Here is a 27,848-nt window from a genome sequence, read left to right as displayed (position 1 = left end):
CTTTACTCATATTTACCGTGCCCCCCCCCCCCCCAACTCTAGAATCATTCATCTTTCCCCTACTACAACATCAAAAATTCAAGGCATAAGGAAGAGTAACAGCGTTCTCATTTACCGCTCATGGACAGTGTGACAGGCAAACAAAACACGATCGATGGTTTGGGTTATTTGCACTCGATTCGCTAATGGGCGTTATGGGTAAATTCATTACTGCAACATTATCTTTTCAACCCATTGATCTCGCTTCGAACAGTAGAGCACAGTCTATTTAATTATCATGAAACATTTATTTTAATGCGACAGCAAATATATGGACACTCCAAGCGCATGTTTGCCGTCACCGTCGTCGTCGCCGTGATGTTCCGTATAAAGTCCAACGGCGATAAAATCGTTGCCGAGCATGCGTTCTGTGTGCGAGTGAAAGCGTGCGAGGGTGAGCCGGTAACCGGAAAAATCTCTTTCCTTACACAGGGAAGAGATTGATACAGCCGGAGTCGTTACTAAGAGTCGTTACAGGCATAGGTAACTATACAATATAGAGCTCCTAATGAAGAGAGAAAATAACAAGGGAAAATTGGCGAAATGCTGCGTTGATTTGCATTGCTTTGCATGCATATAATACTGATTAGCTCAAGCAAGCTCAGGTGACTATTTGTCACCGCTCCGTTTCTAAGGGGACGCCAATATAAATCACCCTGATCATTACAACTTGCACTGCAGAACCAAAGTTATCGACGGTGCCTGTTGTAGGGCCCTGACGCAGTGGAAACTTGGTAAATAGATAAGCGTAGAAACCCACAGAACACACTCATATGCGGACAAACACGCATGCACATACAGGAGCATGCGCGTGCGCCCGGTGCTTGCACGCCGAAAATGTTGCACCCCGTAACGAGGCAAGAAGTGCTCCGAGAACAGGAAACACAGAAAGCAACAAACTCTCGCACTTACTGTCGCCATGATTTTCGTTGTTCGGTGGACCTTGCGTCCAAATGTCTTTTTCACTCAAGCTCAAGCTTTCAGGAATTGAAGTGTTAAGCAACGCAGGGTTTCCGGCCCTGCCATTGCTGGGAGATGAAGAGAGGAACGGCCGCGACCTCTCCTCTCTGTCAATGACTTTCTTTACGGTGTACACGTACAGCTTTCGATAGTCGTCCAAAACACTGAACAGGGGTCCCCTGTTAATGGACAATAAAAGAAGCGAAAATTAAGAAACAAAATTCAGAGCCCTTTCACTATGCGAAGATGGAACACCAGCGAAGCTGTGCTTGTTGGTAACTATATTGAGTCATACATGGTTAATTGCTATATTGATTCAATAAGGACACATACACGTAACTTCGTTGGTGTCCTTTTTTCTTTACTTCCCTTTATTTTTATTTCTTGTTCCTGGCTCATAACCGCATATCCAATGCTGGTATGCGCCACACGTGTTTATTTTTTCCTTTTCTATTCATTCACTCATTCATTCATTCATTCATTCATTCATTCATTCATTCACTCACTCATTCATTCATTCATTCATTCATTCCTTACTTCCTTACTTCCTTTCTTCCTCCCTCCCTCCATCCTTCCCTTCTTTCCTTCCTTCCTTCCTTCTTGTCCCTGGCTCATACCCGCCTATCCACTACGGGTATGCGTCACACGTCATTTTATCATCATCAGTCGTGACGTAAGTGGCGAGCATGTTATGTTATTGATGTCATGGCCTATAGGTCATGTTGGTCACACATTCGTACCCTTCGATGCCAATTTTAGTATATACCAAGCGAACGAGACGCCACAAGGTGGCACGACACTGAATTGTTGTTGTACACTACACTTCCGGTTTTCTACGGACACAATCTTCTAGAACCTAGCCTATACAGCTTCGCTGTAATATTGTCTTTTAAAAGTTCATCAGTTTGTAATTGCACGATCAATGTTCTTGGCAGGTCCTGGAACATTAGCACTTTTTCTGTGTTAAATTCTGACATAGTTCATTTCAATTACACAGCATCGAAACGCCTTTAGAGCCATGCCAACAGCAGTAAGCGCCACTGCTATCAATGTATCGCTTTGTTTTATTGCACGTGCGAATAAACCGCCCTCACAAAACCATCAGCGAAAATAAATGCTGCGCCCATGTACGCGACTCCAACTGTGCCCCAGGTGAATATCACGACGTTTTCACCCACCATGTCCTCTAAAGCCTTTCATAAATTCTATTAAATGTTCGGCAGCAGGTCAGACGAAACCTGACTGAGTCTAAAAGCTCCGGTATTACTTACCATTCCTCATTGAAGATTCCATTTTCATTCTCGTTGTTGCCGACCCATACAATCAGAGACGGATGATGTTGAAGGCGACGAACCTGTGTAGAAGGTCAAATTTGTGTATCACTGTTTATACGTCCCGTCATATCCGAAATGAACGCTAGGTAGAAACAAAGTCGGCGAATACTCAGAACATGTTTTTATGATCACCATTAAAAGCGCCTTAACGGTTACTGCCCACTCCATGAGCATTTGTGCAGCCGCCGTCGCCGTGATGTTCAGTATAAAGTCCAAGGCGGTAACGTCGTTGCCACGCACCGTATGCTGTATATGCAAGTGAAAGCGTGCGAGGGTGAGCCGACTATGGTGACTCAATCTCGAGCGTGCAAGGGAGGAAAGTGGGGAATAAGCGAGTCGTATTCCGTCGTGCTCAAGGTGCCGGGGGGAGGGGAGCGGTCTAGTCCGACAGCTGCTGCGTATGGCTCGACGATGCTCGGCAGCGCGGTCCCTATCTCGAAAGTGATGTGCGGTGTTGGGAGAGAGTGCGGCAACGGCTGATAGCTTCATGTGCGCTGTGTTCTCGTCGCTTAGTTCGCGTTGAAGCGAAAGGCAGCACGAAAGTCAATTCGCTCGCTGCTGCTACCGCGATTAGTCACTCCAGCGTTTCGACGGTGAGTTGACGCGGTCATCAAGTGAGATGTCTTCGTGTTTGCTTGTGCGCGCATGACACCATGCTTGTTAGTCTAGTTAGTAAGCGAATGTTCACACATTTATGCGGCCAATAAAGCTACTATCCTTACTTCGTATAGTTGTCTACTAACTTGCTATCCCACTCGCCTTTCGGGCGAAACTGCAACTACTCTTATTTCGTTTTTATGACTCTCGCAATGGCTCAATTTGTTTCTTAGTTTTCTTCGTAGCCAGGTGGCAGGCGCAAACCACAAAAGGCACGGCCGCACTGAACTACATTATTGTGCCCGAGAACGTGGCAACTGCCAATTAGCAAGCCTTAATTTAAAAAAGGAGGACTTTTTTTCAATCTAGTACAGGTCCCCTATACGTAGGAAAAACGACTGAACAGATCGTTCTCGTAATGCATCCCTTGAAACGCCGAAGCACGCTTTCTGCGGTATCACATGTTGCCGAAGAAACTAATTTATGTGGTTTTAAACGGATGAAACTACGGTCTGATTATGGGGCATGCCGTAGAGGAGGACTCCCGATAAATGTTGGCTGCCTGGGGTTCTTTTCGTCCATCCAATACACGGTACACGAACGTTTTTGCATTCAGCGCCCAGTGGAATGCGGCAGACGTGGCCTGGATCAAACCCGCGACCTGGCTTACCGCTGCCTGTATGTCGAAGAGAGTGACTGTGGCCAGATAACTGCTCGCTATTGTGAAACACCGCCTGGTTAAATGCGAAGATATTGTAAAAATATTTTTTACGTCTCTTTATGGTTTCTTTTCTTTTTATTGCGATAGCAATTATATGGACACTCCAGGCGCATTTATGCCATCGGCGTCACCACCACCGTGAGGTTCTGTATAAGGTTCACGGGCGATAAAATCGTCGCCGCGCGACGTATGCTCTATGCGCGAGTGAAAGTGTGCGAGAGTGAGCCGGCGAACGCGGCGCAATCTCGCGCACGCAAGGGCAGGCAGCGGGAAGGAGGCGCGCCGTATTCTAGTCGCGCTCAACGCTCTGAAGGGGGGATGGGGGGGGGGGGGGTTACTCCGCGCCGCCCGAGCGACCGCAGGAGCGGGAAGGAGGCGCGCCGTATTCCAGTCGCGCTCAATGCTCTGAAGGGGGGATGGGGGGTTAATCCGCGCCGCCCGAGCGACCGCGCATACTCGCCGGGCCACAAGGCTCCGGGGGGAGGTAGAGAGCTGAAGCCCGCGTAGTACTCCGCCCGCGTAGCCGCCCGGGCGGAGCCCACGCTTCCGCCCGGGCGGCTGTATCTTGAAAGCCATCTGCGGCGGGGGCAGCGTCCTTCCTCCGTGCCACGATATAAGGAATATTTCTTACACCGGCCCGTGCTCCATAGGCTGTGGTTTCGCGGCTTAGTTCGCGTTGATGCGAGCGGCGGGACGGAGGTCAATTCGCTCGCTGCTCCTGCCGCGTGAGAATTACTCCCCACTGCGTTTTGACTGCGAGTTTCCGCGGTCATCGAGGGAGATGCGTTCATGTTTTCTTGTGCACGCGTGACACCATGCTTGTTAATGTAATTAGTATGCCTGCGTTTACAAGTTTATACGGCCGATAAAACTATGCTTACTTCGTATAGCTGTTCACTAGTTTGCTATCGCAATCGATGATTCGCCTTTCGGGCGAAACTTAGACATTTTTTTTTCTTTTTTCAAACGTTCTTTATCCTGCGCCGCCACGCAGTCATGTAATCTCGCCGCGATTTTTGCAACAGAGAAATTCAGAAAGCAAAAGTCAACCTTTAGGTAAAATAACCCATCACAGAGTTAAACAACCGTCTCCCATTTGATCCAGATTCCGCTAAGTCGGTTTTAGCGCAAACAACAATTTTCAATTCGCACTGTCTTGCTCTGACAAATAAAATGCTCACGGAGGGATGCGGGGACATAAAAACAAGATTCCTCATTCCTGTGGCATTTTCGGATGGTCGTTTGCGAGCGCCACCCTCAGAAAACCGATTTCGTTCGGATGCGCAAAAAGGAGCACCCCTGTTACATCTGGATGGTATTTTCCGATCGCCCGACTCCAGATAAGAGCGCCAAGATGCGCTTCCAGTGTTTTCGTTGGAACAGCCGAGCAATCTGGTGTTTTTCCGGTCACGTGCCCCAGCCCTTCCACGTGGTTGCGCAGGTGACGATCGAGGGACTCTCGCTCTATTTGCGGCGATGACGATTATCATCGGCGGTGGCGCTGGCCGCGTTACAACGTCCACCTCAGCGTTCACTTCCTTTCCTCTCATTGCTCTGAAAAGCAGCTGGATGTTCGATTGGCAGTGGGTATCTGCTACTTGGATTCAGCGCGCCTCCTGAGTCAGGCCGCTCAGCTTCAGAGGGTAGCAGCAACTATCCGAAAATGCCACAAGTCATAGTTTGCAAATGTAAGGGTAAAGCCTTTCAGGCAAAAGAGCGCACTTGCTGCTTTTCTCCAGACATAGCCTTTTTTTTGTCTTCGTGGGACTTCAATAAACAGTCGATGAATCGACAACTTGAAGATTCAAATGGTACATAAGGCGATACGTTTTTGAAATGTTTTGAGCTTATTATGCATGCGTCATGGGCTTGGTTACCGACAAGGTAATCTTTATGATTAGGGTAAATGAGAGGAGAAACATAATAATAAAATAATAACTTTAATAATATTGAAAAAGGAAAAGAAAAAATGGATGGCTCTTAAGCTTCGCTTTTAAGAGGGAAAAGCGAGAGCTTTATCGGGCTCCGTTCGGATCACATTTTTCTTTATGAGTAGGCTTCACTGCCACATACAACGTGGCAAAGCCAGCTTACAAAAACCAAGCTTACACTGATCCCCTTAAAGACGGCTTCAATTTTAAACACAAATGCATCCCTGGGAAGACATTTTTACAGGAGCAATTTAAGCCGTCTTATATCAAAATGTGAAGGCCCTAGGACCCTTTTTCATTATTTTATTAATTGTTTGCTGTTGCCCCGAGGCGCGCGCGTGTCCAAAATTTAGAAAGGCTTGGTTTTCAGCATTCCCCTCAATGTTGCCTAGAACCAAAGTACAGCCAAACACCGTCAGAATTGGAGGACGCTTAAGCTTCACTTCTAAGAGTGGAACGCGATATCATTCAAAGATCGCTGGCTGCTTATCAAACTTTTTTCTCGTATATTCAAATTACAATCCGACGCTATCACGTCTGTAGGTTGTGGTTAAGTCGTACTTTACGATTTTTCTGACGGATTTTCCTTTGCGAAATTCAATTTTTATTCACTAACGCCTTGCGCCACGCTGAGGGCCTGTGTGGTCGGGGTAGTTCGGGATGTTGGGGGTTCGGCATAATTATTTACGCCAGACGCCAATGCTTAACGCCGACGCCGGATTTTCTGCGATACGGAGCCCTACTGCCTTAAATGTAGCGTAGCTTGCATTGGAGGCGCAATGCTAAAAAGGCAGCGGAGCTGAAGGGCACCTAGCTAATCCGGGCTTTTGGGCTAGGCTATATGCACAACCAAGTCTTTCCCAGCATTTTTCGGAATTTAATGAGTATTGATCGATTATCGATTAGCTATTGATTGGCTATCATAGGCTATCGCAAGGTACTGGCCGCGTATTTGGGCTAGGCTACGCACTACCAAGTCATCCCCAGCATTTCCTAGAATTTATTTATTATTTGTCGATTATCGATGAGCTATTTATTGGCTATCGATTGGATACGCAAGGTATTGGCCACGTATTTGGGCTAGGCTAAGCACTACGAAGTCATCCCAAGTATTTTCCAGAATTTATTTATTATTGATCGATTAGCTATTGATTGGCTATCCATTGGCTAATGATGGCTGACTAAGCTTAAGTAGTTCCAACCATGCTTACCTAGACTTAACCAGGCTCAGCTTTGCTAGTTCACAGGGGTATGTGCCTTTGCGCTTGGACCCTTTCGCACTGCCGCCAGAATCGGCCCACCGAGTTTTGTTACAAGCCGAACGGCGCAACGCCAAGCTTAAACAGCTCCGCTGTTAAAACGCCGTCTCTATAAACAATAAACCACGGCTACTTTAATTAGCTTTCCTGACAAGAAGCCACCCTTACGAAAATTGTGCGAATACATTTCGTTACGACCGATTTCAATGGTCGCTCTCTTCTGGCAGACAGCATAGCCAAGTTTTGGGCAAGCGCGTGCAAAATGCGGGCGTTCTTCTTTCTTTCTGTTTTTTTTTTTTTTTTGAGGGGGGGGGGACATCGGGCTCATCCAACTAATTGAATTCACTCACGACTTTGCTTCGGAATTAAATTTAAGAGGACAGATAGACGCAATATTCATAGACTACCCAAAAGCATTTGATACGATATGTCACAATAATCTCCTGTGTAAACTCGGATTATTCACTAAACAATATAAGCTCCTTGCCTGGTTAACTGATTATTTACGTTCAAGGTCTCAGTACGTTGATTTTAATCATTCATAGTCGGCCACAATCAATGTGACTTCGGGGGTCCCACAAGGCTCAGTCCTGGGGCTACTCTTGTTTTATGACCTCAACAACATTAATGATGTTGAGGTCATTGCTGACTCTTCCAATAAAATAAGCTAATACGCCGATGATTGCGTGCTTCATACCAGTGTATCTAACCGAACTGATCAACAGAAACTAAACGAGGCGTTTGCACTCTTCTGTGACTGGAACAGGAAGTGGCAGATGGCTATTAATTTTAAGAAAACTGTATCAGTGACTTTTATAAACAAGAAACAACCTCTAACTTTTACATACGGTTATTACTGTAATATGCTGGCCAGTACTAATGAATATAAATACTTAAGCGTAACCTTCACGGCTAATTTGAAATGGCACAGGCACATAGACATAATTTGCGCGAAAGTGAAGTGAAAGTTAGGCTACTTAAGGCGAAGCCTTAAAGTGCACACTAAGGAATGCAACCTAAGCAAAGTGCAACCTAAGGAATGCAAACTGACCGCCTACAGAAGGTTGTTAAGACCAAAGGCGCAATAACGTATAATGATTCCAAACTCCTGACGTCACATTTACGTAACCACCGACGCAAGCATCGGTCGGTGACCTGCAGCGTTGTCTGAACAACCCAATCAAACACTCTCCCCATTTATAGGAGGTCACCTTTGTTCGCTTTCAAAACCAATAACATTGTCTACACTCAGCGGTTTTCTTATCTAATTGGCTGACGAGAGGCGAGTAGCACGGTCTAGTGGAGAGGGATTCGATGGGGCCAAGCTAGAGTGTACTAGAATATGGTCGAGTGGGACGAGCGGCTGGGGCGGCGCATGCTTTGCAGTGAGGCGCCCAACGTGGAAAAATACTGTGGCGGCGCTGCGATCGAACTGGATTGGGCCGCATCAAGGTCGCGCCGCTGGAAACTGCTGGCGATACTGCTCGGCAGGGTCAATCGCACTACTTCGCGCACTGGTATTTGCGTTCAGACCTCTCAAACGGTGTTCATAATCGAATATCACATGTATATATGTCTTAATAACAAATGCCTTTCTTTCTCTTCATTTTATTTTTTAATGCCGCTCGGTGATTGCCCGTGCATTGCGGCCGCAGTGTCGGCTTTCATTCTACTATGTTATTGTACGGTTCCCTTTGGAGAACAAATATTTTTCTCGTTCTTCAAGCAGCATGTATCTCTCGTGTGTATTGTTCCGCATATAGTTTTCCATCAGTAGGTCTTGCGGAACGCAAACGGAGAAACATATGTAACCTTCCTGCTTGCCGCTTCAAACAAGTAAAGCATATCTGCCCCATCCGGCACCTTGTACTCAGATTTCTTTCTTCTTTTGGGGTTTTTTACGTGCCAAAACCAGTTCTGATTATAAGGCACGCCGTAGTGCAGGGCTCCGGATTAATTTTGACCACCTGGGGTTCATTAACGTCCACTACAACGCAAGCACACGGGCTTCTTGCATTTCGCCTCCATCGAAATGCGGCCGCCGCGGCCGGGATTCGATTCCGCGAACTCGTCCTCAGCAGCGCAACGCCTTAGCTAACTGAGCCCCCGCGGCGGGTACTCAGATTTACGGGAAGCATTGTTATTGAAAAAAAAAAAAAAAAAAAACTGCAGCGCAACATTCTATTCAAGTTTCCGCCTTACTCGCGTAACAGAATGCGGAGTAATGGGTACGGGGTCATTTATCGCGGTCAGTGTCATTCTGGTGTCATTCTGGAAATTCATTTCAAGTGGATGCGTTTTGCAACATCACCGGCTACAATTCGTAAATTGCAATATGTGTCGTAAAGTAATTAACTAAGAAGTTCATTAATCAATTTTGTTAATAAGGTGAACAGGTGTTTCGATTCTCGTGCTACTAATGTCCGCCTCTTCGAATAACCCAGCTCATCAATGAGAATTGTGCTAACTGCCACAGGAGATTTTTTAAAATCCCCTAAGCCTTAATTTCGAACACCCGGTATAGTGAATATACGGCGCTGCGCTGCTAAACTGGAGCTCGCGGGTTCAATCCGTCGCGGAATTCGATGGGAACAAATGGAAAACACTCGTGTACTTCTATTTAGGTGCACGTTAAAAAGCCCCAGGTGGGGAAATCTAAACCGGGTGCCTCATACTCACATCGTGGTTTTGCCACGTAAAACCCACAAATTTGTTTGAACTAAAAAAAAAAAAAAGACAGGTGGCTGCGTTCTTCGTCCTTTTGCTAGGAGTGTAAACAAAATAAATAATTCTCGAGTCTGATTTCCGAGAAAAACATGTTACGCTTATCCTATATGTCATACATAAATGTAATGCCATTCCCAAATGTCTGTCCGCTCAACTAAGCAGCTTGTATATTATAAGCGGCTGCTTTCAGTTATTCGACGCACTATCATAACGACAATAATGAAGCAATTAGAGAAACGGCATACCTCACATACACGTACAGATATGTGTAGATCTGCTTCGTTCGTTCAACACGATAAGTGTGGTACCACATGGGGCACCCAGTTTTAATGGGTTGCAAAGATGGTGAGACTGTCAAAAAAAAAAAAAAGTTTTCCTTGCCTGAATCAAGTTAGCAGATTTACAGGCGGCCCCAAAACGGGACATTTATATTGAATAACAGCTTATTACACTTATTAGCAGGGCTTATTAGCAGCTTATTAGCCGGACTTATTAACACTCCTGCGTTAATTTTCTCAGGAACTGCGCCTCTGCGCAACAGCCACAACTCTCCGGCAGCACAATCATTCGGAATAACAGTCCGCACTTGCATCGGTCTCTCACCTTTGAGACTGCAATAGTGCGGTTATGCGTTACATTCGTACGGAAACGACTGTTCGGCGTCGTACAGCATATCAATAACACTTTCATATATATATATATATATATATATATATATATATATATATATATAGTTTCAATTGCCTGCTATGAATAATATTTCTGCGAATGAGAGTTTTATGTGCAGTATTCACTAATACGTGTGTTTCGTATGCAAACGTGCACGGTCGGGAGTTCTCACTGTACCATTTGTACCATTCTCAATGTACCCTTTGATTTAATTCCGTAGAAATACATCGGTCATTCTTCGCGCCACGTAGCTAATAAACCTGGTTTATTTCACTTTAATATTGTTTTCTTCGATCATTGTTCCTGATCAATATCCACCGACAAGAAGCGCGCGTAAAATGACACGCTATCAATAATAAAATTTTCGTACGTAGCTTCATGTTGCAGAGATGCCAGTTGCTTTTAGAAGACAGTGTTAAAAACAATGGTTCACTTGACTGAAACTACCTTTGGTACCCGCCGTGAAGAGTCATGAGCGCACAAAAGCAACTAAAACATAAAAACAAATGTACTACAAAGACGTTCTGCGAGAAAAACTGGGCTCCGCCAGCGTCCGCGTAGCGAACGCGCGCTCGCTAGCAGACGACGCGCTTGACAACGACAGCAAAACTGAAGACGACGCGTTGTATAATCCATGCCTCAAATATATATGTTTGGCAAGATGGCGTAAACATAAATTTGCAGTTGAAATAAAGCACTATTTTAAGAGCGTACTATGCGCAATCGGCCTCGGCGCCCGCAGCGAAAGTGCGTTGAATATGCCGCGGAGCGCGTCTCCGCCCCAATCCAGTTCGCTCGCAGCGCCCTCGCAAAATTTTTCCACACGCGGCGCCTCAGCGGGAGAGCGCCGTTCGGCCCACTCGACCATTATCTAGTACACTCTAGGCCAAGCCAGCACATTGAAAATAGATAACCGCATAAAGATGGTGGTGCAGGCTTCTCCGATTGGTCCGCTTCGCCTTACTTAGCTTGCGGTGGCTGGTCGAAAATTGCGGCGGCGTGCAACGGAAGGATAAGAATGCCGCTAAAACGGATCCTCAGCAAGGAAGAGTTGGCAGAGCGATGTCGTATGCATGCTGAAAGGGCTAGATAACGTTTTACTGCCACGCAAAAAGGTTTATCATGGGCAAATAAATACAGGCTCACCGGCAGGTGCGAGTAGCGAGGGCCTGAGCGATCGGCGGGTAGCCATCTTCTATTCCTTTCGAAACGGGGCAGTCTGTGGCTATTCAGAAAAAGTTTCAGTTTTGTTCGGCATATTAATGCATTTTTTTCGCGTACACGTCACTTTGACGTGGTGAGTTTTCGCGGTTTTGTGAGGTCGCGTGACAGACACGTGAAGTAGGCGTAGCCCGAGAACATTGGACCAATAGCAGATGGCTAATGGTGAAAAGGCATCGAATCAGGAATGATTATTTTTCTTTTGTGTGGGTTAATCATGCATAATCAGTGTGTACACGTTATATCAGATGGGGAGCTATCTCAGTTTTCGTGACGTCGCGTGACAGACAGGCGAAGTTGGGAGTGGCCCGAAAATGTTTTGACCAATCGTGGAGGCTGATTGCAGAAATTGGAATCAAAACAGTTTGGAATCATTTTACGTTATAGCACCACAATACTTGAATACGCGCCCACTGTCTGGTCCCCTCATCTAGTCTGTGATGTACATAAACTCGAATCAGTGCAAAAGAAGGCTGTTCGATTTATTTTTCGCCGCTATGACCGCCTTTTCTCGCCTTCCTTTTATGCAGCCGAGCTACCCCTGCCACCACTAGCAATCAGATGTAATCGCGAGCACAAAATATAATCTTCCACAAAATAGTTAACCAACAATCCCACATTTTATCCCCCACTGTTTTCACAAGTTGTACAGCACCCCGTACCAGGCGGACCCATCCCTTGAACCTTGTTCCCCTTAAACCATCCCTGGATTGTTCGAGGTTTTCCTTCTTTCCCCACACCATAGAACTTTGGAATAACCTTGAAGCGGTCCTTGCGTGAATGGCCTCTTGATCAATTTGTTATTCAACTACCCAAGCATGTGTGTTAATCTTTGTTTTCAACAATTATGTGCCCACTCCTGCTATGTCTTGCGTATTATGCAAGATGGCAGTATTTGTAAACAAAGTCACTGTGAGGAAGCACTCTGAACTGCTAGCTTTCATCATTTCCCGTTTCCCAAGAGTAAGGCCGCCCTTAAACAAATTGCGTCCATTGTGCTTGCAATTACGGTACTTGGGCATATGGTTTGCGATGTAGCCGTGACAAACTTCCAATGTGCACGACACGCGTGACTTTTTATAAAGCATGCAGAAAGCCCTTACAATGCCACTATGATGCTGCGCCACTTACCTGTTGTTGCACTTCAGCGGCAACACTGCGAAGAAAGGCTTCGTCTGCGGGATAGCGGCTGACAGAGAACATCAGGTCCTGCCAGATCATAATCCCAAGTTCGTCGGAGAGATCATAGAAGTAATCTGACTCATAAATACCACCGCCCCATACACGAATCATATTCATATTGGCATCCTGCACATATGAAGATACATGCTTTTTTTTCATGCGCCATTTCTTTTCAACTCCGAACACCTATGAATAAAGCTGACTACCGTTGCAAAGCTGCATAATCCATGTTTTTGCAGTAACCCTGTCGTTTTCATAGTCGCAGTAAATGTCATTATCTAAAAGATTACAGTGCTAATGTCCTAAGTGAAGACGGGAAACTTCAGCTGCACTCAGGCGAGAACAGTGAGTTAGGGGTTGAGCAGGCAACGTTAAACGTTCAAATACGTAACAAAACAAAACACGTACTAAGTCGGATTGGTCATTAGCGCTATTGTTCCTCCCAATCTGTGACGGCTGATTTTGCCCGAAACAAGGAACCTCTCGAGTAATTTCACCCACCAATGGCAACATGCAGTTTAGGTATATGTTGTATACCATGCGCCTGTAGTATTTAAACTAACGTACCCGTATTCAATTGCCAATAATTCTTCCCTATCGTGAATAAGTAAATTTAACGCAGAGGTATATCTTTCAAGTTATGTCCGCCTTTTCAAACACTCCTTTTGAATTTATATATCACAGACAACCTTCTTTTAAACTTCTAGAATTTGCAAATGAAGAACAGCATTTGTTTCACAACACTGCTGTTTTAAATTAAGGTTATTTTTTTTAAATTCAAGCTTGTGGGGATTGCGTTTGACCGTTTCGTTAAGGCGCCATAGCGCAGCACGGTTTCGGCATACATAGGGACCGCATCGCGGCGAAGACGCTTTCAAACTTCGCGCGCGCGGGCCACTGTTTTCCTTCTTTTTTTTTTTTTTTTTTTTTTACTGCGAGGGTGCCGTATACAGCAGCGGGACCGTAAAGCACTTGCTGCTGTCCGCCCCCAAATGGACCAGGGGCTCACCCCATTGATCTGGTTGGGTGGGAACTCCTGGGAGGCTCGAGCCGACCGAGGAGCGGAGGCGCGGCGAGAAGCTCCCGGATGGCGAAACAACGCATACTGAATTCCGATTCTCCCGGTCGGCCTTTTGGCTGGCCGACCCCCACCGGGGGTCCTCGAGCCGAGGCGGGTGCATCGGCTCGAGCACGGTAGCACGGTAGCACGGTCGATGTTTCTGCTTCCCGGCACTCCAGCAAGACGTGGAGCACGGTCAGCCTTTCGCCACATCTGCCACAGAGGGGAGGGGGGGTTCAGCGCCAGTTAAAAGGTATGAGTTTGTACCATATGTATTCTCAGTCGACAAAAGAGAACTTCACATCGTCGTGACTTTGTCAATGATGGCCAGTTCCCTATTCGCTGCCTCTTTTCTGGAGGCTACGCCAAAGAGACGCGGCTCACTTCCCGTGCGCGGCCGTACTGCGCCGGGTCGCCCTCGGAGGCTATGGGGCTCTTGCGTTGCCCAGGGGGCGCTGCAAAAATGGTGCTAAAAAGCGCCCTCAATCCGAAACTGGGTAGTACCAAGCTCGGTCGTCTGCTTCGGCAAGCACGTTTACAATATGGACCCGCCACTTTCGGTTGTGTTGTACCATAGCTTGCAGCGAATATCGGACGCCGAAGATTTTTCCATGGGTGGCATGCTGCGTAAAGGCAAGAAATTATGCAACCCGAATACGTGTACGCCGTTCAAGAAATAAGCGGCGAAGTTTTCGCGCGGTGTCAATCGCAAGTGAAACGAGTCACGCTCCTGCGAAGTTGAACTTCAGGTAAGGTTTGCACGCTGCTAGATTCAGGCGCACAAACGCGAGGAAATGCTTTCTATAAATGAATTCACAGCAGCGATAAGCAGACATGTGTACGGAACTGCTCGAGCGCACGACGGTACGTGCCGCGACGGCAGCGGTCTTTCAGCATGCCGCGGTGTACGAACTGCTCGAGCGCACGATCGTACGCGCCGCGACGGCAGCGGTCTTTCGACATGCCACGAAACGGCAGGTCTCCTGCAATCTTTGTTGACTGCTTGCCGCTAGACAAGTAGTTATGCCTGCGCTGTAGTAGTGGCCATCTGTCTAGCAATTGATAAATAACTGATGCAATGCATATAAGCTCGCACTAACGTACGTACGCGCGAATCGCGCTGCAGCGCGCGCTCGTGCACTGCTCGCTTGATGTAGCTGTTAATGACAGCGCTCGAATATCGATGTGCTGTAATCAATACTACCTTGCTGTGCTGCCTCAACATGCTGGCTTGAGGTCAAGGATGAGCACATTCAACTCTCTAACCTGTGCTGCTCGTACTGGGGTAGTGAATTGTCACCGAATCAGCCCGACCATTTGTGGTCATTTGCACACACTTGGTCACTTAACCACTTCGCACCGGTCGAATTGTTAATTGTCGCTGTGGCCGGGTCTCGGATCGTGAATCACCAGCCATGCCTGCTGCTATGTCGGTCTCCCATTTCTCTTACCCAGCGCGACGAACTGCAGTTATCCAGCGCGCCCGACTCTCCGCAGCGTGAGGCCTTGAAGGAAAACGGTAGAATCTGATGTTGGGATTCAGGCCGTCTTGTTCATGGCAGCCCACGACGCAGCAATAACGACGGTGACGTTTTTTCGAGGCTGAGCTAGGTCTCTCTGGATCGGCTTCGCCGATGTCTTCTGCTTCCAGCATTACGTGCCACGGCACACGGAGAGTCCGTTTTTGTAAAACTATAGGCTGCGGCCAGCTCGCAGCCTGGTCGCCATGGTCTGTGAGAAGTGACGAGCCTTTTCGCACTCGAAACAGGGCAGAAAAAAGTGCGAATCGACCCAAAACGCGGGCCAGAAACGTGCTTCGCCACAGCCAGGGCTCAATGCTATCCAAGCTGGTACTACCCAGATGACGTTTTTCGCCGCCACCAGGCGCCGCTACTATACCTCAAACTTCAGTGCAAGACGCCCATACCGAGCTGAAGGAACCTTGCCCTGGTGGCACGGTCGTTGGGCGCCATCCTCCCATATAGCGGCATGTTACGGCATTCTCTGGTACTGTTGCGCCACCCTTGATTTGCGAGAGCTCCGCCTCATGCGCACCGCCCACATGTAGGTTTTAACAGTTAGTCAACGCCGAAATAGTCGTCCAATAAACGCCTTCCTTGTACTCTGGGCCTTCTCTTTGCGGCGCTCTGCGTCACTCTCAGTGGAGACCGAACGATTGTCCGCTTAGGGCACACGCAACACACGCGACTGAGCTGATCGTCCCCCTGAGGGGCTCGAATCCTGGGACCCGTGTGGTTGTCTAGGTGACTCCCCGTGGAGCACCGCGAGACGGAGACCACAAACTGGGTGAACGCACCTTCGCGGACTGCAGCAGCTCTCTGGCGTACTCTTCCGTAACTCTTTCCGGAAAGATGTCCGCTGGAATCCAGTTGCTCCCTTTGGCGAATATTGGCACACCGTTGACAATAAAGTAGAACTCAGTGCCATCAGCGGCTTCGGCTAAGAAACAAGCATTGGAAAACGGGAACAAAGAAAGAAAAATTATTCGTATTAAATCCTTTGAATCATTCTACTTGAATATAAATAGAAAAAGAGGAAACAGAAAAGGGGAAAAGAGAGAGAGATAGGGCGCATGTTAGTCTTATATGAACTTTTTTTGTGGTATCGACTTATCTTTATTGATGCATTCAACAAATGGACTCAAGCGTCTGTTTTGATGATGCATAAATGTTAGAGCACTATCGGGCACGTTGATGATGATGATGATGTATGGGGGTTTTTGGCGCAAGGGCCAGGGATGGCCAAAGAGCGCCAAGTTAAAAGGTATGAGCAATGCCGCGGGATAAAAAAGAAGGTACCTTATTTTTTATCCAGCGGCCGTGGTATGAGTTTGTACCATATGTATGCCCTATTCTCAGTCGGCAAAATAGAACTTCTGATCGTCGTGACTTTGTCAATGATGGCCAGTTAAAAGTGGCTTAATTACATGAAGCTTGTTCAATGTTTGTTGATCCCATAAGTGTTGACAATAGTTTCGGAGTTTATTGCGTAAGAATGGCTTCAAGTCTGTGGCAGGAATGGGTATGGACGAATTGCTAGGTTTTGTTGCTATGGTAGTTGCCATTTTATCTGCAAGCTCATTAGCCTCTATACACCTGTGCCCAGGCACCCAACATATTACAACCTGTTGGTTAGAGGCATACATATTGCAGAGCAGAGAATCGGGCACGTTGCGCGGTTGTTAATTCACGATTATTTTGTAATGTGAACAAGGTTGAATATGTAAACAAGCTGATTTCAGTGTTCTTTATATGTGTCTTGCCAAAGACCAAGCTCTCTTGATCGCTTCCGACAATTGTCAACACGAGAAAGTGATACAAAAATAATTAATGAACCATGACCTGCACTATACTTTTGGCACAAAGCGAACGCTAAAAAAAAGCGCCCGTAGGCCATGGGCCGCACCAACTACGAAACAATAAAGCAGTATCTTTTTTAAAAAAAAACAGACGATGATTTATAAATGTTGGAGGGCTCTTACCTATAGCCCCTTCCTGGAGCTTAACGGTGCGAAACCCGAATTTGATGATCTTGTCACACAGCTCGTCATTGACAGACATAGTCACGTTGAGCTGGTAGAGCTTCTGGCTTCCGTAGCCGGTCGGCCACCAACGCTCTACTGCTATATCCTACAGAACCAGGAGATCACACTTTGGCTGCTCAATATCAATAACAATATAATGAATCATAACTATTGTGTTAATTTAAAGAGGATTTTATAAGCAGCATGAGTCCACGCGTTTTAAACCAGTAACGGAAGTTCTGATTCAACGCGCAATGTTCGGCGGTTTGTCTGTACAGGAGGTGTTCCTCCATTCCAACACCAGAAAACACCGTATAGATGTGCGCATGTAGCGTACGTGCAAATTATTCAAAGCATTACATAATTAGGATAATTCGATTCCAAAAAAGTACATCATTTTCGTCACTCAATGAAGCAGTTATCACAGCACATTGTTTCTCGTTTCAATAAACGTCTGCTTGGACTCCCTCGTTGCCTTTGACTGTCCATCGTAGCAGATGACACAACACCACTTCGCACGTCATTTCCACAACATCGGGCCTCTTTCAGTAGACTACATGTACTTTGTTTACGCTTTGCGCTTCCCGTCTCTCCGATAAAAAGAAGCTTATAGCGAATTTTATTATATTCGTTAGATGGGCGCCACAATGTCGGCTTGATATAGAGTTACTCGATTTTGCGCGCAGTTACATCAAGTTAATTCAAGGCACCGAACGCATCTGTACAACCATTTCCATGCATCCGAAACAACCTTTGTGCCCTTCCTTGGTTCTTATCCCTAGCAAATACCCATGCCGGCGACACTCCAGTGTTAACAAATAACAGCACCTTCTTCATGCTGTAGTACTCGGGCGCCTACCGCAAGCTGACCTTTGTTCTGTCCCTGGTATATGTGTCTGAACATGACCACAAACACAACAAAATAAAGTAGGAAGATTTGTGCGACCTCACAAAATCGCAACTCAACATCCAGCAGCTTATATATAAGCTGCAAGTTCTCTGCGACCATGCAAGCAAACTACTGTAAATGTAATTTCTTAAGATATTTTCTAGGCAATTCTGAACTATGCAAAAAAAAAAAAGCTACAGCAAAATGGTATTATGCATTCCGCGACAAAAACAGGGCTGCTTCACGCCAACGCACCCAACTTTAGTACGATACAAGAGCGGTGAAAACAAAGCCTGAAAAGAGCTCACCTCCGGAACGACCACGGGAATTTTCTCCATTCCATTAAAATCTTGAAATAATTCCGCGCGATATTCCGACTTCTTAAAGCGAACTGTCTTACTGCGCAAAAATATGTCGCCCAGGCTGATCGAGATGGTGCCGTATTTTGGTGCTCGTGGAGATAGCTTGAAGAACACGCCGACGTCGATGACCCATCTGAACCCTCCGTATGCCGTGCCTATAGGGAGCAGGTTAAGTGGCGGTACAGGATCACCATCATCCTCATAATCGACATCATGCACATTCACCCATGATATCTGATGCTGTGTGGCACATTCAAAAAAGCCAAAACATGGCCTGACCGGAATTATGCACTCCCCGCTCTACAGGAATCACGTGACAACTTTACGCGAATATGGTGTATTTATTAAGAAGCGACAGCATGCTTTACACGTACAATGTAAAAGTAGGTGCGCGTGCGTATACGCAGATATACAGCTATGGAAAGTGTGCAAATGTTACACACAAAGTCTTTAAGTACACACAATGAATATCAAACATTCAATGAGTAAACAAGAAATGGGTATGTTTCATTAGCATGCATAAGCTACTACTTAATTCAAGCTCTTCCCACGTAGGCGCAAATTAAGTAAAGAAACTAAAATAACTAATAAATGACCAATTAGCGTGTACTTCGCTGAAGGGAGGGAAAGTCTCGCTTCAGTATGTTGTATAAGTTTGCTGCTTTAGACATTATCGGTTCTTGTATGATATATGTTAATAATATCGCGCACGAACCGACAAGGCGGTAAGTGTTAATGTGTTTGTAGTAAAATGATGAATACTTGTAGCATACAAGGTTTCGAGCAAAACTTTTACGAAGGATCAGCGCTGGGCAAAAGCTTATTAGAAAGCGCAAGGCTGATATATATATATATATATATATATATATATATATATATATATATATATATATATCAGCCTTTGCATATGTATTCCTTTAGCTGCACCTTTCAGTATTCCGACATCTGAGCTTGAGGAATAGTGTTAGTTACTTCCTCATCATCATTCATTCCTATACTTTTGTACTATCACTCCCTTTTGTCTCTTCTTCAGTGAAAAGTAGCAGACAAAAGCGCACCAACTCAGGTCGAGTTCTCTGCACTAACTGTAACTAACATCACTCTCTCTCTCTCTCTTGTTGCTGCCAACGGTAATGGTCCCGGGAAGTGTGCTTTCGCGCTTCTGCAGTGGGTCACCCAGTAAACTCACCTTGTGGTGTCGTCGACACCGTCACGTCTCGAATAACAGCTCCGTTGTAGGCCTCTAATTCAATAGGTTTCCTGTCAAAGAAAGAAAGAAAATTTGAGGGTCAACCCGCCGTGGTTGCTCAGTGGCTATGGTGTTGGGCTGCTGAGCACGAGGTCGCGGAATTGAATCCCGGCCACGGCGGCCGCATTTCGATGGGGGCGAAATGCGAAAACACCCGTGTACTTAGATTTAGGTGCACGTTAAAGAACCCCAGGTGGTCTAAATTTCCGGAGTCCCCCACTACGGCGTGCCTCATAATCAGAATTGGTTTTGGCACGTAAAACCCCATAATTTTTTTTTTTTTTAATTTGAGGGTCAGCCATTCAATCACCAAACTACGACATAACATTATTACCCGCTTAAGGCTTTAGCGTATACTCTAAACAAGGAAAAACAAAACCTCTAAAACGCTCCTAAGAAAGCATGATGGAATTCGTTGAAGGAGGCAGCATGTCCTTGAGCAGGTGATATCAATATGGTGTTTTCAACCAGTCGTGGTAGCCCAGTGACTATGGCGTTGCTCTGCTGAGCGCGACGTCACAGGTTCTGAGTGCGACGTCACAGGTTCTGAGCGCGACGTCACAGGTTCTGAGTGCGACGTCACAGGTTATGAGCGCGACGTCACAGGTTCTGAGTGCGACGTCACAGGTTTTGAGCGCGACGTCACAGCGTGACGTCAGGTGCTGAGCGTGACGTCACGACCGCCTGCCACAGCGGCCGCATTTTGACGGAACCGAATTGCAAAAGCACTCGTGTAGTTATCGGTACACGTTAAAGAACCGTAGGTGGTCAAAATTAATCTGGAATCCGCCCCCCCCCCCCCCCCCACCCTTAAGCGTTTCTCGTAATCAGATCGTGATTTAGGCACGCAAAACCCCAGAATTTAATCTTTAATGGTGCTTCCGGTTTACTGAACTATGCAATCAATTTTGAACGCCGTCAAATGTGGCTTCTACAATCGACCTTTCATGCTTCATGCATGCTTTCGTTGAAGATGCTTCAATTTCAGTTTTCTCCTAATCACACATACCTTTGGGCGACTTCTTTTCGTCTCAGAATGACAAGTCAAGGCGGCTTAACCGACATCAGCATGGTCATTTGCTTGTGGCTTACTTTTGCCCAAGCGCTGTTAGATGTTTCAAAATAGGGTTAAAAGAGCACTACATGCGTATGGCATGCTATATAGATCCCTAGAAAATAGTGGAACGCATGGCGCGCGACATGTCTCGTTTATTTTTCATTAAAAAAAAGATCCTGCTATGACTAAGCTTATAAGGTTCGAGCCGGCCTGGTCGTCCTTGGAAAATTTAGCCTTGTGCTCTTCGTACAGGGAAGTACCACAGGTCTCCGATGGCGCTGCAGCCAGTCAAGAAAGTAAGCCTTCACTGCCTCTGCAGGGCGTAATAGCAACAGTGGGGCCGCCAAGGACCGTACGGAGGGTAACAAGGCCCAGTGGCGTCGGACGTGGAAAAGTGGTAGAACGGAGACACATCCGCAGCAGGAGACAACCAACCAGCTCTGCCGCGAGCAAGCGAACTCTCCCCCGTCTCTTTCGGTGCAATTTAAATGCCTCTGGCAAAGCCCGCCTCGAAAAAAAATGAAAAACCCAGTCATTCAAATGCCCTTCCAGTACTCTGAGGCATTCAACCTTGTTTCGGGCTTAAATGCATTCTGTGACTTCTTTATAGCGAGGTATTGTGCACCTCACATGAGAAACCTGAAAGAGCGCAACAGTCTAATATTTCACTTAGCATGCAGTTCGATCTGTACTGACCAAATTCCTGTGGACGGGAACGACGGCCCCCAGTCCCAGCTGAACGAGCAGGGCATCTTGCGGATCATGTTCACGTGGCACTGTCCCCTCTGATTCGGTGGCGGACACAGCGGCAACACAGGGGGCGACGATCTATTTCGCTCTTCGTGCTTACGAAGGGCGTACAGCACAGGTGACTCGCAGCTCACCACGATGCTGTTGTTGCTCTACATTTGCGGGTCGAAAAAAGCACGATGCGTTGTTAGCGTGAAATATTTTCGGCCGGTAGGTTCTGCGCAAACTTCAGTCGTACAGTGAGTAACGGGGGGCGGAGCAAAAAATGATAGGCGAATACAAGCGCTTCCGTTTACAGAAAGGTGTGATTAGAAATTTATATCTTTGGTTAGTTACGCAATCAACATCGCTGGTCTTTTTCGTTCGTTCCGCCATCACCATCCCGTTTCTCACTGTGACACTCAAGGAGCTTCGACACAACAGAAAAAAAAGCCTTCAAACCAATTAGGCCTTTTAAAATTTGTCAACACGAGCTATGAATCTTCAGCCATAAAACGTTTATAGGCGAAAAAGTTAAATGCCCCGTAAACGTCCCTATACTCCAAGTGCATCGTGTTTCTTCACACATGAAGCAAGCCACCACTATGTCCCTATAGAGGAACCCCTTCAAACAATTCACTAACACCGAGTGGGGAAGAGTTCGGCGAAACTTAGTGCAATTGCAAACACTGGTCGAGAAAATAATGTCTAGGGCTGGAATGAACGCTTCTATGCAAGATGACTTGTCTTGGTCAGGGCAACCACTGCTTGGCCCCTTGTCGGAACATTGGTTCCAACCCTTATTAATCACGTCAGGGGAGGTATTCTGTAAGAGTCCACCTAGTGGACATGTCCATTTCATCTGCTGCTGAAGTTCTGATTGGCTGAGCTGGGGTGCGCTTTAGCAGGAGGCACGGGCCACAGCCAATCAGCGCTTCAGTAGCAGACGAAATGACGTGTCCACTAGGTGGACTCTTACAGAATACCTCCTCAGGTCTCCATCTTCCGGTGAACCTCGTGTCTCGCTTAGTGAAATGGGGTGTAAAGCATTGCGTCCGTCTTTAGCAAACAACGCATCATTTTTGCGCTCAAAGTGGCGTAGGCGTAGAGCTCACCCTGAGGAGGAATCTCACGCCGACTTCGTAGCGGACGAACATGTTTGTCGTGTTTAGTACGTTGACGCCGTTCAGAGTCACCACACAGACCGTGTCAATACCGTGAGCCACGAGCCTTATAGAGCGGTAATTGAAAATGTACGTGGGAACTGTGAACATGGCAGCAACAACAAAATCTTAGCATAGGGCATCTGGCACTTGGCTTAGCGAAGAGATGTCACTGAAAGGACATTTTAATTTTCTTCTTAGTGTTTCAATTTTGAATGCTTTCGACTAACGTCAATAACACTCGATAATTTAACATAAGAAGTTAACCTTTGGGCACCGATGATTAGAGTGTTTTTTATCGCATTCTTCGTTTCAACATAACCAAATAATATCAGCTAAAACCCCAGGCTATTTTAAGGAAACGAATAATTCTCGAACTTCTGACAGGTATCGTAAATATTTTTTAATGCAGTGAACTTCACTACCTATGAGCAGTTACTGTACCGAGTTGGCGCGGTCAAATTTCGTGACGTTCTACCGAGCTTGTGCGTTAACTCAAAAGTGAACTGGGCACCTGTCTTTTCACTTCTTTTTTTTTTACGTCTGTTCTGGCTTGCCAAGCTTATGTTCATGCGGAGTAGAAGTGCTTCGCTAAGGTAGAAACCGAATTTACTCGTACAGATAGGCCTCTTCAGTGTCCTGTAACAGCATTGGGCGATCAGTTTTCAAAAGTCAGTCATATCAACACAAGAGGTTAACGCTCCAATTCTGATCAGTTCACGAACAAGTTCCTTGCAGTGTCTTGCGAATGCCTGCTGTTGAAACGTAGCGAACGCTTGGGAAGGCTTAGAGTAGCTTACCTGCAAAGCTTCTGTAGAATGTCCAGTTTTCGAGACCAACCCATTCGTAATCTAAATCGTTGTCGCCGTAATACGGTTCACCTATTATACCCGCCATCTTGAGATCCGTGTAAATCCCGCCAGGCACAGTGCTGGGTACGCTGATGGCTGCATATTAAAGAAGAGGAGTGCGGCGGCCTCGCGTGATATACGATACGTGACAGCAGGTACACGTCCCTTGACAGTTACTGTATTTCCAGTGCAACCCATAGTCTTTTACCTGTTAACCTATTTTGCGTGATACCTTCGAGAAGAACCATCTGATGTATCTCTATTTTTGTTTCTTCTTGCACAGACTCCAGCTAACTAATTAGCAGCCAGTTTATCTCCAAATACGTGCACATATTCTGACTTAATTGGTACTGCGGTGCTCTTAGGCGCTCTGGTTCGTTTCTTTGGCCATGCAGCGAAAAACTAAGGTGTATTTTATGACTTACTGCAAGAAACGACTTGTTCTAGAGCAATTTAAATCAAGAGCACCTCTAAATCTCACGCACACCTTCTTGCTGCTGTCATAAATAAAATTTTGTTCATTAAATGTTAGTGAGGCTTAAAAAGTAATTTGCTCACAATAATCTAAACTGACTCCCAACGCTGCTACAGAATTGCATCTTTAACTCCAACAGTAGAGCTGTCGCTATTTATTCTCAGGGATCGCCTAGTTACGAAAGTGCTGTTCAAACAAAAAAGGAAGTTGTCTTATTATGCGCAATTAATTTTCAACAACCAAAGGTAGAGGTAGGGAAGGGACCTGTGACATTTACACGCATGTGTGCCTACGTTCGATCGCATATAAAATACCGCGCACTTACAGCCATTGCTGTTGTTGACTGTCCACCGCCCATTCAATGAAAATCGTTCTAGTCCCACTACGTTGCTCGTAAAGATAAGAAGGCTCGCCAGATTCACATGCCACGCCATCCTTGCTTTTGTTCCCCATCAATGGCTCATGCCCACTACGGGGTAATTCGCCAAGAAGCAGGTGGTTTCACAAGCGGTTTTAATAAGCTTGTAACCAAGATGAAACTGCCAATATTAGAGCGTGCCTGAGAAAAAGAATATAGAAATGAAAAGAAACATATAACTGAGTTTGAGATGAAATATTGAAATGGAATAAAGATTCCATAGATAATTTTGAAAGCTTATTGAGGTAACCGTTTCGTCTCTGTAATAAAGGTGTAAATAGCAATGTAAGTATAGGCATGACTGTCTCAGTGGAGATGGCCCAGGGGAGAGAATAACTGGTGAAGTTAGTGATAGCCCAAGTTGGTGAAATGTAAGTTGTCAAATTTTTCTTTGGAAGAAAAATCGCTGGCAAAATAGGTAAATCAAAACTATCAGGAGACTCAGGTATATTGCAAAAGTTCTGTAAAAATTGTTATTATTATTATTATTATTATTATTATTATTATTATTATTATTATTATTATTATTATTATTATTATTATTATTATTATTATTATTATTATTATTATTATTATTATTATTACTACGACAAAAAAGGTAAGGAAGAACGCGAAGTTCACACTAATGAGAAAAAAAATTGTAAAGAAAAATAAAAAATAAAAAGCAAGAGCACGAAAGTTTCGTTCCTCGCAAAGCAATAAATTCTGTACGAACGGGAAGCGAAGTCAGTTTCTTGTAGCAAAGTAAGCAGAGCGCGATGTGCGTGATCGCGTCGAAAAGCACAGCCTCCACTCGGATAGAGGCCATCATCGAGGATCGTACACTGCAGGCCAAGCAGACTATAGTCCCTCAATAGTGATGTACGCTGCGTGAGGAAAGCAGGACACTCTAATTTAGGGTGCTCAAGTGTCTCGTAGGAACCACAGAACGCACACGACGGGCTGTCCACACGTTTTCATCCGTGTTCACACGGTCTTTCCGACACCAAGACAGAGCTAACCATCAACTTGAGTAATAGTGTTCTAGCTTTACCAATAACAAGAAGAGGAAACCAGTCATTTGCAACATGCTGGTCTGGGTGCTGCTTGAGGAGGTATTTACGAACTCAAACACAGAGATCATCAAGCCAGACAATACGTGTGTAAAAAAAATTTTAGCGGCGGGATACGGCAGCGCAGTCTTGTAAAATAAACTTCAAATTTTCTTTAGAAGCACTGATTATTATTCCAGGGTAAAAACAGATGATTGAAGTCAGCAGACGAGGTGAGGACGGATTTTGAGGAATCTTGAAATACGGAGAAATTCTGTAGCTAGCCGCGGTTACATAAAGGAAGTCAGCCGAACAGAGATAACTTGGCCATCGAGGGGTGCGAGTGCATCCATGATTTCATTCAAGTACAATCCGCAGTGATATTGTTCCCAAGGTGAGCGAAGTTGTAAGTGCGGAGAAACCAGTGAAAGAAATGCTATCAGAATTGTGAAATTCGAGAATTTGAAAAATTAGTAAGTGATGTGCATACAGAAAGCGAGTCGGTCACAATAACAGCTAATGAAGCTTTGTGGGTAATTTTTCGAAAGGCTAATACAATCTCTAGCATTTCTGCCAGAAATGTGCGCGTGAAGTCAGGAAAGCGAAGACAGAAAGACCATTGAAGAGATTCAGAAGACATCTCCACTCCTGCCTTCCTTCTCATTGCACAGAGGAGCGTCAGTAGCTATTGCGTTGACTGAAGCGATTTCACTTAGGTAGTCTTGTAAGATATTGCCACGAGACAGTGAAGGGACTGCTACTGTCGGTCAGACGAAGACGACGGCGACGAAGTGGCCAGAGGTGCGCCGACAGTCTATCTACATCTACATCTACAGCCTTGCTCCGTCGCCGCGGCTTGTGGCTGTTGTAACCTTGTATAATTTCTAAATAAACATTATTCCCGTAACATCTTTTTGGTGGAGGTACAGGGTAAACCTGCCAACGTGCCGGCTACGTCAACCAAGCACGGAACTTTGATGCGGTCGTCGTCTTGGTTGCTCCGCGATGACCAGCGAAGTGCCGACGGTGCAGCAGCCACCGGCTCCTGTGATTCTTTTGCACCCCCGAGACCCGGGAGCCTTTTCTGGCACGGATGGATTGGATGTCGAAGAGTGGATCGACATGTACGTACGAGCGCGTCAGCGACCGCAGGAGGTGTGCCCAACGTGATATTCTATCTAGCGAACGTGATATTCTATCTGAAAGGAACGGCACGCGTGTGGTACCGGACGCATGAAGAAGATCTTACAAGTTGGGACGCTTGCAAGGCGAAGCTGCGTGAGTTGTTCGGCAGACCATTTGACCGTCAGCAGACCACAAAAAGGAACTGGGATCCCGCGTCCTGACGACCACTGAATCGTACATTTCGTACATACAGAACGTACTGGGCGTTTGGCGAAAAGCTGACGCAAAAATGACCGAAGCTGACAAGATATCGCACATTTTGAAAGGAATAGCCGACGACGCGTTTAATCTACTTGTATTTAAGGACTGTACAATGGTCGACGTCATAGTTAAGGAATGCCAATGCTTTGAACAAGCGAAGAGTCGCCGCATCACCCGCCAGATCCTTCGGCTACCTTACACCGCCACCACATCATCATGCAAAGACCCACCGATGCCTGCACAGGCTACAGCGTCGGAAGATGTAACGTGCACTGTTCGCCGCCAGCTCGAAGAAATAACTCCTACGGCCGTTCTTCCAGACGTTTGGTCAGCCAACCTGCCCACCGTGTCGCTCATACAAGCAGTAGTCCGCCAGGAATTCGCAAACATGGGATTATCATCGGCCGTCTGTTCTATCCGTGCACCTGAGCGTAACCCTATACAAACGTCAACCAGAACTTGGTCTACGCTTATCGCTACAGAAACACGGTTGACTGGAGGACGGCAGAAGACCGACCCATATGTTTCAACCAGGGGCGTAGCCAGGAGGGGGGGGGGGGGGGGGGGCTGAAGCCCAATCAGCACCCCCCCCCCCCCCCCTGAAATTTTTTCGTGCTGGCATGCACCGCCGACCTAAACTACCACCGACGCCGGGAATCATTCTGGATTTTGTGTACAATGTCGTTTTCACGCTCGAAAAGATATTTCGGCACGAATATTGCGAACTCGGGCTGGATTTCGTGGGAACGCCCTTGCACCTGGAGTCACGTAACGCAAGGAGCCCCATCCGAGCACAAACTTTCAAGGGCTTTTCGATGGCGAGCGGGCGCGTTGCGGCATCTCGCAGCGGCCGCGGAATCCACGGAGTGCATGGATTTCAATTACAAAACTTTATGGGTATAGAGTTCTCATAAACTTTTGACGCGAAAGGTGCACTGACATTTCCAAAGGTGTGCTTTAAAGGATTTTCAATTCTGGAACTTTATGGGGTTAA

The 27,848-nt window shown here is 46.2% G+C and overlaps 1 protein-coding gene across 1 annotated transcript in view; it reads right to left on the bottom strand.

Annotated features, from left to right (window-relative positions):
• LOC119456765 (beta-mannosidase) overlaps positions 1 to 27,848 on the bottom strand; it is a 55,770-nt gene that overhangs the window by 20,941 nt on the left and 6,981 nt on the right. The window contains exons 2-11 of the mRNA XM_049669069.1: positions 23,494 to 23,640; positions 22,646 to 22,794; positions 21,498 to 21,703; positions 19,685 to 19,755; positions 18,442 to 18,650; positions 17,203 to 17,350; positions 16,018 to 16,160; positions 12,590 to 12,766; positions 2,271 to 2,353; positions 1,058 to 1,178 (exon numbers count right to left, since the gene is read on the bottom strand). Of these exons, the coding sequence (XP_049525026.1) occupies positions 1,058 to 1,178; positions 2,271 to 2,353; positions 12,590 to 12,766; positions 16,018 to 16,160; positions 17,203 to 17,350; positions 18,442 to 18,650; positions 19,685 to 19,755; positions 21,498 to 21,703; positions 22,646 to 22,794; positions 23,494 to 23,640 (1,454 nt within the window). The remainder of the gene's footprint in view (positions 1 to 1,057; positions 1,179 to 2,270; positions 2,354 to 12,589; positions 12,767 to 16,017; positions 16,161 to 17,202; positions 17,351 to 18,441; positions 18,651 to 19,684; positions 19,756 to 21,497; positions 21,704 to 22,645; positions 22,795 to 23,493; positions 23,641 to 27,848) is intronic.

Source organism: Dermacentor silvarum, chromosome 6, assembly GCF_013339745.2.
Source record: "Dermacentor silvarum isolate Dsil-2018 chromosome 6, BIME_Dsil_1.4, whole genome shotgun sequence".
Lineage (NCBI taxonomy): Eukaryota > Metazoa > Arthropoda > Arachnida > Ixodida > Ixodidae > Dermacentor > Dermacentor silvarum.
Note: the sequence above shows the minus strand (reverse complement) of the source record. Positions and strands in the feature narration are given on the sequence as shown.